General features: G+C 40.7%; 2 protein-coding genes across 4 annotated transcripts in view; one reads left to right on the top strand and one right to left on the bottom strand.

Annotated features, from left to right (window-relative positions):
- Positions 1–6,856, top strand: part of ECM2 (extracellular matrix protein 2) — a 38,464-nt gene extending 31,608 nt beyond the window's left edge. The window contains exons 8-10 of the mRNA XM_026656692.2: positions 525–664; positions 4,853–5,179; positions 6,278–6,856. Coding sequence (XP_026512477.1) covers positions 525–664; positions 4,853–5,179; positions 6,278–6,491 — 681 coding nt within the window. The 3' untranslated portion in view covers positions 6,492–6,856. The remainder of the gene's footprint in view (positions 1–524; positions 665–4,852; positions 5,180–6,277) is intronic.
- The window catches only part of CENPP (centromere protein P), a 353,315-nt gene that overhangs the window by 107,262 nt on the left and 227,698 nt on the right, over positions 1–18,355 (bottom strand). The window lies entirely within an intron of this gene.

Genomic DNA, 18,355 nt, shown 5'->3' with positions numbered 1-18,355 from the left:
GTTTGTCATGCCTTTCCTATATTAAATTCCTCTTGGCAAATTTGTGTCCAGAAAACATGAATTATATTACAACAGTCTTAGCATTCAATACATCCACAAACTCATTATGCAACAGCAAGCAAAGGTGTTTTAAAAATAATTTAAATGCGTCTGACAAAGTGGGTATTCACCCACGAAAGCTTATGCTCCAATACATCTGTTAGTCTTAAAGGTGCCACAGGACTCTCTGTTGCTTTTTAAAAATAATTATTATTCTATTAATCTGTCTTTCAAAGTAATTTATGTTTCCAGAAATGAAAAGTATATTAAATTTTGAAATACTGTATGTTTTTTCCAAAATCAAGTCACGCAATTACTACTACTGAGTTTATTATGCAGACGTGTTCAGGCAATTATTTTGATATCTGGAAAACAGTGGGTTTAGCATGAGAGGCCAATGACACTTAAAAGTGAACTTTTTAAATCACAACAGGAAAAAATGTAAATATTGTTTTTCAAATTTTCTTTTTCAAATGTACTTGTAGGAACTATATCTGGAAAATAACCAAATAGAAGAAATTTCAGAAATTTGCTTTAACCATACCAGGAATATTAACATCATTGTGCTGAAACACAACAAATTAGAAGAAAATAGGATAGCACCTTTGGCTTGGATTAATCAAGAGTAAGTACCAAGTTAAGATTTAATTGTTTTGTTATCCAGTACTACTAGAAAACCCTACTGTGAAAGTAATATCTGTAGCATGTAATGAGGCTCCTCTCATTTAAAAAAACCCCATAGAAGCTCTGTTTTAAAAATCCATGGATACCATAATATCATTCTTATGTTAACAAATTCAATTATCTTTCCATCCACATTATAATTTATCACAATCTAAGTAATATATAATATCACTTTTAAAATAACATTGTGATATCCTGGGTCACTTCCACTCACAAACCAAGCTAACATTTCATTAAACCTCAAGTAGGGTGGATTGATATAAATCAAAGCTATTTAAATCACCAATTTTAATCATGATGTAAATCAGCACTCTGGACACCTTGTTTTTTACTAATCTTATTTGAATCATGTTTTGCATTTGTACTTTTTAGGGTTTTTTTTAAAAAGAAAGATGGGTTCTCATTGATTGGTAACAATTAACGTATGTTGATTTGCAACTAAATATACACTTTACACTAAATTAAGTGCTTTTTTGTGGCTCACCAGGAGGATGCACTATATCTACACACTTTTATATAGATTGCCTTATATTTATTCAGATTCTTAATTTTAATATTTGTCATTATGCTAGAAAATAGCAAATAATGCATTTCTTATTTAATAGACTATGATTAATTTTGTAAATTGTGATTTGTGTAAATTTCTGTTTGGATAGAAGTTAAAATTAAATTAAATGCAAAAACAGCATTTTACTTTCCTTAATTAAATAAAACTTTCTTAAAAGTGAAGGATCCATAAGACAAAAACATTTACCAAAACTTTTTTATAGCATTTAAAACTAACTGATTTATTAAACAAAGCAAATGTTATGTGTAGATAATTAAATGAACTGATTGTTTCTGGTCACCATGTCCTTCAAGATTTTAGAACTAGTAGATCTCTCATCCTCTCACATCTAGTTTTTATTCATAGATTGGAAGAGAAAATAATCTTTCCTGCTTTTTTAACTGCCAATTGGCTTCTTAACAATGAATTAGTCATTGAACTGAATTAGTTGAAGAAAATGAAATGAAGAAAATATTCTCTCCCCACCTGCGGAAGAGGCTACTGCTGGCAGAAGCTGGTTTAATACTTCAACAAACTCTGGTTCCAGGTACTCAGCCAGTGACTTCCACCAGTTCAGTGATCTGACTTTCTTTAAAACTTGGTAGCGAACTTAACTGCTCAATATTTTTTAAATTTAATTTAAATTATTTTAATAGTGTATATAGAGAGAAAGTGGGTGAGGTAATATCTTTTATTGACCCAACTTCTGTTGGTGAGAGAGACAAGTTTTCAAGCCACACAGAACACTTCTTCATAGAACATTTAATAGCAAATAGTAAGTTTAGGTATTAACTAGATCTGTCAATTAATCACAGTTAACTCACATGATTAACTAAAAAAAAATTAATTGCCATTAATCGCACTGTTAAACAATAGAATACTAATTGAAATGTATTAAATATTTTTGGATGTTTTCTACATTTTCAAATATATTGATTTCAGTTACAACACAGAATACCAAGTGTACAGTGCTCACTTTATATTTTTTATTACAAATATTTTTACAGTAATAGTATTTAAAATTAGTATTTTTCAATTCACATAATACAAGTACTGTAGTGCAATCTCTTTATCATGAAAGTTGAACTTACAAATGTAGAATTATGTACAAAAAAATAACTGCATTCAAAAATAAAACAATGTAAAACTTTAGAGCCTACAAGTCCACTCAATCCTACTTCAGCAAATTGCTCAGACAAACAAGTTTAGTTAAAATTTGCAGGAGATAATGCTGCCCGCTTCTTGTTTACAATGTCACCTGAAAGTGAGAACAGGCGTTCACATGGCACTTTTGTAGCCGGTGTTACAAGGTATTTAGTGTCAGATATGCTAAATATTCGGATGCCCTGAAGGTCACCATTCCTATGGCCAGCATTCCAGAGGACATGCTTCCATGCTGATGATGCTCGTTAAAAAAATGCGTTAATTACATTTGTGACTGAACTCCTTGTGGGAGAATTGTATGTCTCCTGTTCTGTTTTACCTGCATTCTGCCATATATTTCATGTCATAGCAATCTCGGATGATGACCCAGCACATGTTCATTTTAAGAACAGTTTCACAGCTTTTCACTTTCACACTTTGACAAAATGCAAAGAAGGTACCAATGTGAGATTTCTAAAAATAGCTACAGCACTTGACCCAAGGTTTAAGAATCTGAAGTGCCATCCAAAATCTGAGGGGGACAAGGTGTGGAGCATGCTTTCAGAAGACTTAAAAGACTTAAAAGAGCAACACTCAGATATGGAAACTACAGAACCGGAACCACCAAAAAAGAAAATTAACCTTCTGCTGGTGGCATCTGACTCAGATGATGAAAATTAACATGCATTGGTTCGCTCTGCTTTGGATCGTTATCGAGCAGAACCTGTCATCAACATGGATGCATGTCCTCTGGAATGGTGGTTGAAGAATGAAGGGACATATGAATCTTTAGCGCATCTGGCTCATAACTATCTTGTGGCACCGGCTACAACAGTGTCATGAGAATGCCTGTTCTCACTTTCAGGTGACATTGTAAACAAGAAGTGGGCAGCATTATCTGCTGCAAATTGTAACCAAACTTGTTTGTCTGAGCAGTTGGCTGAAGTAGGACTGAGTGGACGTGCAGGCTCTAAAATTTTACATTGTTTTATTTTTGAATTCAATTATTTTTTTGTACACAATTCTACATTTGTAAGTATAACTTTCATGATAAAGAGATTGCACTATAGTACTTGTATTAGGTGAACTGAAAAATACTATTTCTTTTGTTTTTTTACAGTGCAAATACTTGTAATCAAAAATAAATATAAAGTGAGCACTGTACACTTTGTATTCTGTGTTGTAATTGAAATCAATATATTTGAAAATGTAGAAAACATCCAAAAATATTTAAATAAGTGGTATTCTATTATTGTTTACCAGTGCGATTAATCACAATTAATTTTTTTAATCGCTTGACAGCCCTGGTATTAACATAGGCTGTCAATTTCAAATTTAATTTTCAATAGATTACTGTACTTAATGTGAATAAAAATATACAATATCATTTTTTTATCTACCCTGATCTCAAGGCTAAAGATTATGTTTTGTTCAGAGCCAAAATGAATACCAACAATAAAAAAGAAACAGTATATTACAAAGAAATACTGTACATCTCATATCTTCCTAGCCAAATTCCTTATTAGCTAAATAATCACAGGTGTTGATCACATCAGTCAATCCACATTAAAAATGGTGATTAAAATAGAACTTTTCCTCTCCTCATCCCTGACAATAAAGTTCTGTCTGAAGCTGGGTTGCTATTTGCTGTCCACCAGCACCCCTACTTTACCTTCAAAAAGAAACAGAAATCACAAGAAGAACTAAGAGTTAACAGACAGGGTCATGACAATACATGGAAGATAAACAGTAACTGGGTGATATTACTTTTTGAAGAAAAGATGCTTATCTTCAGGTACCTAGGTCTGATCCTGCAGCACTTATTCATATAAGCAGTCCCACTGAAGACAAACTTAAAATCAAACTTTATGTCAGTATCAATGGGACACTGAATTAAGTGAAGCAAATGGGACTACTCACGTGTGTAAAGGTTGCTGGATTAGGCCCATTTTAGTGCCACCTTGGCCAACGAGCATTAGTGGTAAAAAATGCAAACCATCTGGATAGGAGCCATGGGAAAAGAGCTGTTAACTGTAAAGAAAAAATGGTGTTTTCTAATATAGCATACTAGTCTATTGCAAATCTGAGATGTTTATCAAGCAAAAATTAGTCCCTGGGGTTTCCTATCTCTGTACTCATATTACTACAGATTTCCCCCCCTCACAACAAAAGCATAAGAATGGCTCCTGAATGAGAAGTTCTGACTTACATTTTTGCTACTCTGATCTTTTTTCCAGAAATAATTATGTCTCTGCCCACACACCATAAAATGAATGTCTTTCTATTAACAGAAACTCTCTCTCACAGAAAAAATATTTTCCCATACTTAAGCAGCTGGACTTCTTGCCACCAACTGAATGTTATTCTGTATGGAGTCCAATGTAAACTATATAGTATACTATATCATTTACATGTCCCTTTTTGTTTCCTTTAATGCAGGAATTTGGAATCTATTGATCTTTCTTACAATAAGTTATATCACGTTCCCTCCTATCTGCCAAAATCCTTACTGCACCTCGTACTTATAGGAAACCAGATTGAGAGAATACCCGGATACGTGTTTGGTCACATGAAGCCAGGGCTGGAATACCTCTACCTTTCTTTTAACAAACTTAACAATGATGGAATAGATCCAGTGTCATTCTATGGAGCTTATCGGTCTTTGAGAGAGTTATTTTTGGATCACAATGAATTAAAGTTTGTACCATTTGGAATCACAGAAATGAAGGCATTAAGCTTTCTGAGGCTGAACAACAACAAAATACGGTATTTACCAATTCTGCTGTGTTAACTGAGAATATAAAAAGGGATTTAATAAATACTACACTATATTTTAAAATATATTAACTTCCTACTCTACATTTTCCATGAACCATACATTTTAAATATTGTTAGAAGGGACTGAATCCTGAATTCCCTATTGCAATATTTTCCAAGACCATATACAAAAAAGAAGTGTGGTTTAAATCTCCCAATACTGTTTTTAAAAGTGTACAACTCTGAAGTACCAGTATTCTCCAAGTACTCAGTTTGTTAAAGATTTGGGGTCAAATCCCCAGCTACAGCTGTGCTCTGCTTGCCACAGCAGAGGAAAGCGGGGGGGAAAGGTGTCTCTAAGTCACCTTTCTGCTTTTCTGATCCTAAGGCTGACCAGAGGCCCAAACTAGCTACTGACATAACTTGCAGCAGTCTAAGGGCTGGTCTAATTTATGCTGTGTGGAGCAGACTCCTCCTCATGCAACCAAGGATCACCAGAGTGCAGCACTTTCCAGAAACATCTCCTCCAGCCCTGTCACACTCCCTATGAAGCAGGTGATCTCAGAGTGGCTACACCAACTTTCTGTCACCTTTGCCAGGGGAATCCTCAAGTGCTCCTTTAGGGCACTTTTTCAGCTAGTTTGCATTGCCTGAACAGCACAAAGCAGCTTCATGGGCTAAGAATCTTGTCCATGTTGTCAAGACAAGAATTTATCTAATAACTAATGTATTCCAAGAATTTCTTAATAAAAGGTAAGTAATTATATTAAGAGGTAGCAATGCAAAAAGAAACATTCACACTGTGTTACAAAGTATCATTTGTGACGTAAACTCATTTTTGAAATATACCAATTATGTCTACTTGAACCTTCAAGTAGCATATATCTATTAATTCAGACAGAACTGAAAGACTATCACTACAGTATAGAACTAAAAATAAAATAACTACCTTTGGGGTAATTTATATCTATTTTTAATGCTGATCAAATCCAAACCTTTTTTAGAAAAACCTTCTTAGTCAGTATCTCTAAAATGAACAACTTGTATGGAAGGAGCATACTAGTACACTTTAGTAACTAAGCCAAAATGTATCTTATGATTTCACAGAACAGTCCCTCCAGAACGCATCTGTAGAGCTATTGTCAATGATGACAATGTTGATGATGACAGTAATGATGATGAGGAGGAGGTTGAAGATTCACGTTTGGAACATCTTCATCTTGAAAACAATTTTATCAATACAAGAGAGCTGTCACCATATGCATTTTCATGCATAAGATCCTATTCCAGTGTTGTTCTGAAACCACAGAAGATCAAATAACAAACACCATATATTTTCATTGCAAAACCCATTTTCTTACCTGAAGTGACATTATTTATTCTCCATCTGATACACAGATCAGCTGATCTCCTAGTTAAAAGATGTCTCAGCACTGTTCATACACTATTATTTTCCTAACGGTGTCAATTGATATATTAGTGTATCACCTAAAGACTGCTTGATTTGTTTAGTTTATACTGTTAAATATACATACACACACATGCAAAAATATGTAATTTAATAAGGGACTTTTTCAAGTACTATTAATAACATGTCAACTTGAAAAAGAGACTAAGTGGGGATATGGAAGAGGTCTATAAAATCATGACTGGTGTGGAGAAAGTACATAAGGAAGTATTGTTTACTCCTTCTCATAACACAAGAACTAGGGCTCATCAAATGAAATTAATAGGCAACAGGTTTAAAACAAACAAAAGGAAGTATTTCTTCACACAATGCACAGTCAACCTGTGGAACTCCTTGCTAGAGGATGTTGAGAAGGCCAACACATTAACAGGGTTCAAAAAAGAACTAGATAAATTCATGGAGGATAGATCCATCAATCACTATTAGCTAAGATGAGCAGGGATGGTGTCCCTAGCCTCTGTTAGCCAGAAGCTAGAATGGGCGATAGTGGATGGATCACTTGATGATTACCTGTTCTGTTCATTCCCTCTGAAGCACCTGGCTTTGGCCACTGTTGGAGGACAGGATACTGGGCTAAATGGATGTTTGGTCTGACCCAGTATGGCCATTTTTATGATGGCAGTAGGGAATGATTATAAAAGACTCACTCCTTTTATTTTCCAGATAATTATTTTCAATAATCTATTGGCCTGCTCCTCTGAGGGATACTATAAGAAACTGCCACTCTGTTTTACCAGATAAACTGCTGATCCTGAATGATCTTTTCTTTTTCTGAATGGATGAAAGAGAAGATGGAACAGGTTAATTCAAGGGTTGCCCTTTAAAAAAGGCCTCTATGTTGTAGTAGGCAGCACACAAAAGAGTCTGAAGTCACATGTGCACATCCAGGTTTTTACCCCTTCCTCTGGAGTTGAAATTATTCTGCAGTCGGGTCTGGTGATGCAGATGAACATATGGATATTATTTCCCACTTTTACTATGCAAATTCACTATGTAAATTAATGTACACAAATATAGGATTCATACATAAACAGTCAAGGACCAAGAGTTTTTTGTTTTTAAACTTAATATCAATAGCTATTATATACAGCATATATAGTGCACATACACAAGGCAGATTACTCTGTTTTCTCTAAAACGAAACAACCACTAATTTATAGAAGATAGAATCCTGTTAATTTTCTTTTAATTTTTCTCTTATAAAATTAGATGACCATACATGAAGCACAATTATATTCTGCCTGACTGCAAACCAAATTATGTATAATGCACTGCTTGTAAAAACTGGCGTGGTATGTGGCCTTTTTTGTAAAAACAACTGCTTTGGTTATTTTGCTTGGTTAAGTATGGTCATACAGGTATGACATACAGATTAACTTTTTTTATACAATGTTCTACTTTTCACAACTTTATTTAATAATTAAAATATTTTTGCATTTCTACGCATTGAATCCTTTAGGTTTCTCAGTAGTATCTAATACACAATGTTCTGTGAACAAAAAGTAAGTGACAAACTACATTTTCAGAGCTTTTTTTCAATTTAAATTTTTTGGCGAGGATGACAATATTATATACTGTTAAATAAGGTCTAGACTTAAGAGAAAGTATATTAAAAAATTACAAATCAAAACACTGCTATTCAAGTTTTAAAAGGAAAAGACAACACTGAAGTTGTTTTTCAGCACTGTTGAGAAGTTCTCACTAAAAATGCATCCGCAAAAAACATATTGAGCATACAAATATACCCAAAGGAGAAGTTCCAGAAACATAAGCCTCTTTATCACAGAGCTTTGTGTATTGTTAAAACAATTGTAAGCAAAAGAGTGCACGGAAAATCTCATTTAATATATTGGGGCCAGAAACAGGAATTTTAAAGATGTGAATTACTATAAATTATGAAAAGGTTTTTGAAATATCTGATCATTTTAGGTGGTAAAAAGTCCCTTACATACATTCATGTATTTTCTTACATACTGTGATAGGAGAGAAAGGGACGAGTATTTTATATATTACATTTTCATAACTGGCTATTTTTTCTATTCTAATTCAATCTTTTAGGAAACATGTTCAAAAAGGGCAACTCCTTCTAATACAGAGACCAACTGCAGAAAGGGAATTGGCGGATACCACTAGAAATATAGTGGATAATTTTTTTTAAATAAAATTTTCATAAAGGACTGTCATTAATGGCAAAACTCCCATTGACTTAAAGAGGAACAGAATTGGTCCCTGGAGTATTAATGACTTAGGATCGCCTCTCTGATTCCTCTAAATATTTCAGTGTATATTGAGCATGGGCAAGTTAGACTCATTCATTCCTCCAGCTTTTGCTCTGTATTACCCAACCAGCTATGTCATTAGGGAAATTAAATAACAAGTGTATTCTTAGTTCTAACATCTAACTGTAGAATATGTCTGAACAACATCATAACATAATAAAACAAGAGAAGAAATATATATATATTTTGCAGAAGGGAAAAAGCTTCTCACATACGAGAGGGCGGGAGAGGGGAGGAGGAGCGGGGGTATGTGAACACTGCTTCAGCTACTCCCAGTTGAGAACTCTTCCTCCTTGACCGCAGGGAGAATATTTATTGCTCCCAGCCCTCCACCCCCAAAGCTCCACTCTAGCTAGTGGGGTGAGAGTTCTCTCCGATCCTCAGGAGTTCTTTGCATGATTTTGTAGAAACTGTCAGAAGTCATAGATAGTGGCAAAAATGTTTTCATCCTTTTAGAAGTAGCTAGGTCATGCAGACATCACAAGAACATCTACTGAAATGGCTTACTTGTATCTAGTTATTCAAGTAACAACACACATTGTCAGCATCATATCTATTTTTGGTTGTGTGGAGGTTACTGCACACAGGGATTACTTTCAAAAACTTTATCACAAGTATCCAATACCAATTTCTTCAAAATTTCATTGCCATTCAGGCCAAAATGGCCAAAATTACAGGTTTGCATCTCAAATAATCATGTACACACTTTGCTGTTCTATTTTCAATGGCCAAAACATTATACAAGAAACTTAACAAATCCATTTGAATCATTTTTTGAATTCTCTAAATTTTAATTAATATTATTTGTGTCCCTGTGCCAGTTATAGGTCATTGGTAATGAATGCTATTGAAGGGTTTCACTTTTCATCGAAGCTAGGCAAAACTGTGCCTGAAAGGCCTGTAGCAGAGGATGGCACAGCGTACCACCACCCAGTGTCCTAGAGACACTGGATCAGATTTTCAAAAATATTTAAGTGTCTAAAGAGGCAGATAGGCACCTACTGGGATTTTCAAAAGTGCCTAAGCAGGTGAGGCACCTAATTCCCATTGCTTTCAATGGGAGTCAGGTACCTAACTTGCTTAGATGCTTTGCAAAATCCCACTAGATGCCTATCTGCCTTTTTAGATATCTAAAAACCTTTGAAAATCTGGCTTGTTGTGCCTGCTTGAGAAACAATGCCTCTTGGACAACAGGGGGAATGAGCCACTTTACAGGGTACAGCATAACATTTATGTTATGTGGGAAGTGCTCTGCTAGCCAGAGTTATTAACAGTTGGGCATTGAGTCATGGGGGCCTCAGGTAAAATCCTGGCCCTACTGAAGACCATGGCTGGGCTGCACCATGCAATGTGTCTCTGCTGCTGCTGGGCTGGGCCTGGGCTGCGAGTCTCCCCATTGCCAGTTACAGTGATCTATCAGAAATGAAGGGGTGGGACTACCATTCTCCCTGGCTGGTGCAACAGCAGGGCCAACAGAAAAAAGCCAAGAAAGCCAGAACTCATGGCCTGTAGCTCCCAACCTGGGACTGTGGGTTCTGAGGCCAACCAGAATCAGGAACAGTTGAGAGGGATGTGATTGTTTCAAAAACTATTTTGAAAAAGTACTTGCAGATAAAAAAGTTACTTATGCTTTAAATACCTTTAAAATGTCCTTAAATACAAGTACAAAGTACAGAATGTTCAAAGTGACTGCGCACAAGTATGTATGGAACCTCAAAATACTTATATACATAAATACAAATGTACTTAAATAGATGGGGACACTTGGCAAAACCCCCACTGACTTTATTGGGGCGTAGATTTCATCCCTCATGCTTGAAAGCTAAGGACTGTGTTTATACCTGGTCCCTGCACATGACTAAGGCCATGTCTACACTAGCGAGCTTACAGCAGCACTGCTGTAAGATAGCTCATGCAGCCGCTCAATGCTGACAGGAGAAAGTTCTCCTGTCCACTTAATTAAACCACATCCAACGAGCAGCAGTAGCTATGTTGGCAGGAGAAGCTCTGTCAGCGTAACTTACGTCTCTCAGAGGGGTGTTTTTTTCACACCCCTGAGCAACATAAGTGCTAGTGTAATAGCCTAAGGCTACACTACAGAGCTTGCAACTGCATTGTTGTAGCACTGCTAGTGCAGATGCTCTAAGCTGACCGGAGAGAGCTCTCCCATCAACTTAATTATTCCAGCCCCCGCAAGCAGCAGTAGCCATGTCAGCGATAGAAGCTCTCCTGCCAACATAGCACTATCCACACAGGCACTTAGGTCGGTGTAACTTAGGGTATGTCTACACTACGAAATTAGATCGAATTAATAGAAGCCGGTTTTATAGAAATCGGTTGTATACAGCCGATTGTGTGTGTCCCCACATAAAATGCTCTAAGTGCATTAGTTCGGCGGACCGCGTCCACAGTACCGAGGCTAGCGTCGACTTCCGGCGCATTGCACTATGGGTAGCTATCCCACAGTTCCCGCAGTCTCCGCCGCCCATTGGAATTCTGGGTTGCGATCCCAATGCCCGGATGATGCAAAACAGTGCCGCGGGGGGTTCTGGGTACATGTCGTCAGGCCCCTCCCCCTCCGTCACAGCAACGGCAGACAATAGATTCGCGCCTTTTTACCTGGGTTACCTGTGCAGACAACATACCACGGCAAGCATGGAGCCTGCTCAGCTCAGCTCACCGTCACCATATGTCATCTAGGTGCCGGCAGATGTGGGACTGCATTGCTACACAGCAGCAGCAGCTAACTGCCTTTTGGCGGTAGACGGTGCAGCATGACTGGTAGCCTTCATTGGCGATCTGGGTGCCGGCAGCCGTGGGGCTGCATTGCACCAGCCCCCTTGCCTTTTGGCAGTAGATGGTTTATTACGACTGGTAACCGTCCTCGTCAGACAGCAGTGGCTGTCGATCATGGACACCTGGGCAGACAATGATGGTTATCAGTTGTAGTATGCCATTTTCTGCCACGCGCCCTGTTGGATCATCGCACGTTAGCAGAGTCGTAGTATGCTATTTTCTGCCAAGTGCCCAGTATTGTCTGCTAAGCACCCAGAAGAGGCCGAGGGCGATCTGGGTGCTGGCAGACATGGGGTTGGCAGACGTGGGGCTAGATTGCTACACAGCAGCAACCCCTTGCCTTTTGGGCAGTAGATAGTATATTACGACTGGTATCCATCGTTGTCATACTGCAGTGGGTATCAGATGGTGCAATAGACCTGAAGGCTAACTGCCAAGCGCCCAGTATTTGCTGCCAAGCACCCAGAAAATGCCGAGGGCTATCAGTCATGCTGCACCGTCGTCTTAAGATGTAAAAAATAGATTTATTCTGTATTCATTTGCTTCCCCCCTCCCTCCTGCTAAACCCAGGCTTTTGAGTTCAATCTTTGGGGGGGGGCCATTCTGTGTGACAGTTGTTTGTGTTTCTCCCTGATGCAAAGCCACCTTTCTTGATTTTAATTCCCTGTACCTGTACGCCATGTCGTCACTCGCCCCTCCCTCCCTCCCTTCTTCCCCTGGTCCGTCAGATACTACTTTCGCGCCTTTTTTCAGACCAGACGCCATAGCTAGCACTGGGATCATGGAGCCCGCTCAGATCACCGCGGCAATTATGAGCACTATGAACACCACTCGCATTGTCCTGGAGTATATGCAGAGCCAGGACATGCCAAAGCAAAACCGGAACCAGCCGAGGAGGTGGCGATTAGAGCGCGGCAACGAGAGTGATGAGGAAATGGACATGGACCTAGACCTCTCACAAGGCACAGGCCCCAGCAATGTGGAAATCATGGTGTTCCTGGGGCAGGTTGATGCCGTGGAACGCCGATTCTGGGCCCGGGAAACAAGCACAGACTGGTGGGACCGCATCGTGCTGCAGGTGTGGGACGATTCCCAGTGGCTGCGAAACTTTCGCATGCGTAAGGGCACTTTCATGGAACTTTGTGACTTGCTTTCCCCTGCCCTGAAGCGCCAGAATACCCGGATGAGAGCAGCCCTCACAGTTGAGAAGCGAGTGGCGATAGCCCTGTGGAAGCTTGCAACGCCAGACAGCTACCGGTCAGTCGGGAATCAATTTGGAGTGGGCAAATCTACTGTGGGGGCTGCTGTGATCCAAGTTGCCAGGGCAATGAGAGACCTGTTGATATCAAGGGTAGTGACTCTGGGAAACGTGCAGACCATAGTGGATGGCTTTGCTGCAATGGGATTTCCAAACTGTGGTGGGGCGATAGACGGAACCCATATCCCTATCTTGGCACCGGAGCACCAAGCCACCGAGTACATAAACCGCAAGGGGTACTTTTCAATGCTGCTGCAAGCCCTGGTGGATCACAAGGGACGTTTCACCGACATCAACGTGGGCTGGCCGGGAAGGGTACATGATGCTCGTGTCTTCAGGCACTCTGCTCTGTTTAGAAAGCTGGAGGAAGGGACTTTCTTCCCGGAACAGAAAATAACCGTTGGGGATGTTGAAATGCCTATCGTGATCCTTGGGGACCCAGCCTACCCCTTAATGCCATGGCTCATGAAGCCGTACACAGGCAGCCTGGACAGGAGTCAGGACCTGTTCAACTACAGGCTGAGCAAGTGCCGAATGGTGGTGGAATGTGCATTTGGGGGTTTAAAAGCGCGCTGGCGCAGCTTACTGACTCGCTCAGACCTTAGCGAAAAGAATATCCCCATTGTTATTGCTGCTTGCTGTGCGCTCCACAATCTCTGTGAGAGTAAGGGGGAGATATTTATGGCTGGGTGGGAGGTAGAGGCAAATCGCCTGGCCGCTGATTACGCGCAGCCAGACACCAGGGCGGTTAGAGGAGCACAGCATGGCGCGGTGCGCATCAGAGAAGCTTTGAAAACCAGTTTTGTGACTGGCCAGGCTACGGTTTGAAACTTCTGTTTGTTTCTCCTTGATGAAATCTCCGCCCCCCTCCCACCCGGTTAACTCTACTTCCCTGTAAACCAACAACCCCACCCTCCCCCCTTCAAGCACCACTTGCAGAGGCAATAAAGTCATTGTTACTTCACATTCATGCATTCTTTATTACTTCATCACACAACTAGGGGGATAATTGCAAAGGTAGCCCGGGATGGGTGGGGGAGGAGAGAAGGAAAAGGACACACTGCAGTTTAAAACTTTAAAACTTTAACACTTATTGCTCGGGAAATCATATGGGCTGGAGTGACTGTGTGGCCGGAGGCCCCCCCACCGTGTTCTTGGGCGTCTGGGTGAGGAGGCAATGGGACTTGGGGAGGAGGGCTGTTGGTTACACAGGGGCTGTAGCGGCGGTCTGTGCTCATGCTGCCTTTCCTGCAGCTCAACCATACGCTGTAGCATACCAGTTTGATGCTCCAGCAGCCGGAGCATGGACTCTTGCTTTCTGTGTGCAAGCTGACGCCACCTCTCATCTTCAGCCCGCAACTTCCTCTGTTCCTCCCGCGATTCAGCCCGCCACCTCTCCTCCTCAGCCCGCGATTCAGCCCGCCACCTCTCCTCTCGCTCATATTGGGCTTTTCGATAATCAGTCATTGACTGCCTCCACGCATTCTGCTGTGCTCTGTCAGCGTGGGAGGCAGTCTGTAGTTCTGTAAACATTTCATCACGCGTCCTTCGCTTCCGTTTTCGAATATTCACTAGCCTCTGTGAAGGAGAACGATTTGCAGCTGGTGGATGAGAAGGGAGAGGTGGTTAAAAAAAGATACATTTTAGAGAACAATGTGTACACTCTTTCACGTTACATTTTGCTGTTCACATTACACAGCAGATGTGCTTTCGTTACAAGGTCGCATTTTTCCTCTTATATTGAGGGCCTGCCTGTTTGGTGTGAGAGATCACTCACGCAGTGCCAGGTCACAGATTTCAGCTTGCAGGCAGCCATGGTAAGACACAGTCTTTTGGCTTTTTTAACCTTCTTAACATGTGGGGATGGTTTCAAAGAGTACTGCTATCATTAACCATACCAAGCACCCGTTGGGTTGGCCATTTAAAATGGGTTTGCAATGTAAAAGGAGGGGCTGCGGTTTCAGGGTTAACGTGCAGCACAAACCCAACTAATAACCCTCCCCCACACACCCAATTCTCTGGGATGATCACTTCACCCCTCCCCCCACCGCGTGGCTAACAGCGGGGAATATTTCTGTTCAGCAGACCAGGAAGGGGCACCTCTGAATGTCCCCTTAATAAAATTGCCCCATTTCAACCAGGTGACCGTGAATGATATCACTCTCCTGAGGATAACAAAGAGCGATAAGGAATGGATGTTGTCTGCATGCCAGCAAACACCGGGACCATACGCTGCCATGCTTTGTTATGCAATGATTCCAGACTACGTGCTACTGGCCTGGCGTGGTAAAGTGTCCTACCATGGAGGACGGGATAAGGCAGCCCTCCCCAGAAACCTTTTGCAAAGGCTTTGGGAGTACATGAAGGAGAGCTTTCTGGAGATGTCCCTGGAGGATTTCCGCTCCATCCCCATACATGTTAACAGACTTTTCCAGTAGCTGTACTGGCCGCGATTGCCAGGGCAAATTAATCATTAATCATTAAACACGCTTGCTTTTAAACCATGTGTAATATTTACAAAGGTACACTCACCAGAGGTCCCCTGTGTGCCCACAGGGTCTTGGGTGAGTTCGGGGGTTACTGGTTCCAGGTCCAGGGTGATAAACATATCCTGGCTGTTGGGGAAACTGGTTTCTCCGCTTCCTTGGTGCTGTGAGCTATTTACATTATCTTCATGCTCATCTTCCTCGTCCCCAGAACCCGCTTCCCTGTGTGTTTCTCCAGTGAGGGACTCATAGCACACGGTTGGGGTAGTGGTGGCTGCACCCCCTAGAATGGCATGCAGCTCTGCATAGAAGCGGCATGTTTGCGGCTCAGCCCCGGACCTTCCGTTTGCCTCTCTGGCTTTGTGGTAGGCTTGCCTTAGCTCCTTAATTTTCACGCGGCACTGCTGTGCGTCCCTGTTATGGCCTCTGTCCTTCATGGGCCTGGAGACCTTTTCTAATATTTTGCCATTTCGTTTACTGCTTCGGAGTTCGGCCAGCACTGATTCATCTCCCCATATGGCGATCAGATCCCGAACCTCCCGTTCTGTCCATGCTGGAGCTCTTTTGCGATCCTGGGACTCCATCACGGTTACCTGTGCTGATGAGCTCTGCGGGGTCACCTGTGCTCTCCACGCTCAGCAAACAGGAAATGAAATTCAAACGTTCGCGGGGCTTTTCCTGTCTACCTGGCCAGTGCATCTGAGTTGAGAGTGCTGTCCAGAGCGGTCACAATGAAGCACTGTGGGATAGCTCCCGGAGGCCAATAACGTCGAATTCCGTCCACACTAACCCAATTCCGACCCCCTACGGCCGATTTTATCGCTAATCCCCTCGTCGGAGGTGGTGTAAAGAAACCGGTTTAAAGGGCCCTTTAAGTCGAAAGAAAGGGCTTCGTCGTGTGAACGTGTCCAGGCTTAATTCGATTTAACGCGGCTAAAGTCGACCTAAACTTGTAGTGTAGACCAGGCCTTACATTGTTCAGGCGGGTGGCTTATTCACACCCGAGTGACATAACTTATACCAACGTAAGATGTAGTGTGTACATAGCCTCAGTGAAGGAGGAAGAGTGGGAAGGGAAGAATGGCAGAGAATTGGGAAAAATCCAATCATCCTTGTTTGAAGCAGGCATGTATAGTACAGGGCAGGTCCCTTCCTGTCACAGGGCTGGGTTCCCTAGATTCTTACTGAAAACAGTCATCATGCACACCAGTGAGAAGTTCAGCACCAAGTGGTTTATTTACAATGGGTTTTATACAGGTTTGTTCCCCAGAGCATAAGTCTTTACATACTACCAAGGCACAGGGCAGGAGTTGGGGAGAGATCTCACCTCTCTGAGACCTTAGGCTTCTCTGGCCCTTCCTTCTAGCCTTCCCCCTCAATGATATCTCTTCCTGCCTCTCTTTTAACTGTTAGCTTCAGTCGCCCAGCAATTAGTTAATCACTTAGTACTTAAACTACTACCTCATCAATTTACCTCATGTGGGGACCCTTCCTAAAGGTACAGATTGGTGAGTCAGCTTTAGGTTACTAACACTCTTGCACACTTCTCTGGTACTAAGAACAATATTAAATTTGTCTTTGTATTTATTCTTACTCAGGTAAAAGATACAGTAAAAGCAACTGTTAAATTAGCTATTACTTAAAATCATGAATAAGACTTATGTGCTCTTAAGTACAATCTCATATATTGTGTACTTCCTTATTAAATTCAACAAAAGGCAGCTGAATTATCAGATGATAAAAACATTTTGCATTTTAAACAATGTTTTTCAGTCCAGTATCTAAAACTGCTATTCAAAAATTAAGTGCTTGTCTGTGAGCTTTAATCTAGTCCAGGGGTTCTCAAACTGGGGGTCGGGACCCCTCAGGGGGTCGCGGGGTCATTACATGGGGGGTCATGAGCTGTCAACCTCCACCACAAACCCCGCTTGCCTCCAGCATTTATAATGGTGTTAAATATTTTAAAAGTGTGTTTAATTATTGGGGGGGGGGTCGCACTCAGAGGCTTGCGATGTGAATGGGGTCACCAGTAAAAAAGTTTGAGACCCACTGATCTAGTCCTCTTTGACATGGAACTAATCAAAGCACATAAATGAACTGATAATATATGCCAGCAAGATGCACATGGACAATTAGTCTGCAGCAGCTAGTGCAGAGTAGATTCATACCCCAGTTTGCTGAGAATTAAATGTTGGGATAGACAAGCCCTTAATCTCACAATGTATTTGTGACAAATGTTGATTATACTTAACTTTCTGTAGCTAGTACAGCAACTATCACATATCATGGTGATGATAAAACTATGAGAACCATGCCAGAGTTGCCTTTTTTGTATTGCTTTTTAATGTAGCATTCAAATCATGTGCAATCCTCTATAACACTTTTGTGAACCAGAAATAAATGTTATTCTCAAGTTTCTAATTTCAAGCCTTTTATAATTCTTCAGATAACTTCTAAAACAGCAGTATCTCCAACTCCATTGCTAACTAACAGTTTTTCATTACCATTCTTCAAACATCTCATTGTATACTTCCCAGTTTTAAACTGTACAGGAATCTTGGAGGAGGAACAATTAAATTGAGCCTTCTAATGTTCTACAGTTTTAAATTCCACTGTTACTGGTAAACTGTCTTTTTTATTGTGTTCAGTGAATCAAATGAACAATGCAAAATGTTAAAACACAATTTCCACTAACAGCTGTCACTGGAAATTACCACAAGTTTAGCAGAAAAAGGAGTGCTAGTAAGCAATAAGCACTGACCAAAAGCAGAGTGGGTCAACTTGTCACAGATCAAAGAAAAGGCCTGGAAAGTCCCTGATGACATGACAAAGATATTTCTATAAATTTAATTAAAGGAAAATAGAAGTTTAGCTCTGTCATGAACTGGGAAATTTGTG

The sequence above is a fragment of the Terrapene carolina genome, unplaced genomic scaffold (assembly GCF_002925995.2).
Source record: "Terrapene carolina triunguis isolate 2854851 unplaced genomic scaffold, T_m_triunguis-2.0 Scaffold232, whole genome shotgun sequence".
Taxonomy (NCBI): Eukaryota; Metazoa; Chordata; order Testudines; family Emydidae; genus Terrapene; species Terrapene triunguis.
This window is presented reverse-complemented; position numbering and strand designations above follow the sequence as displayed.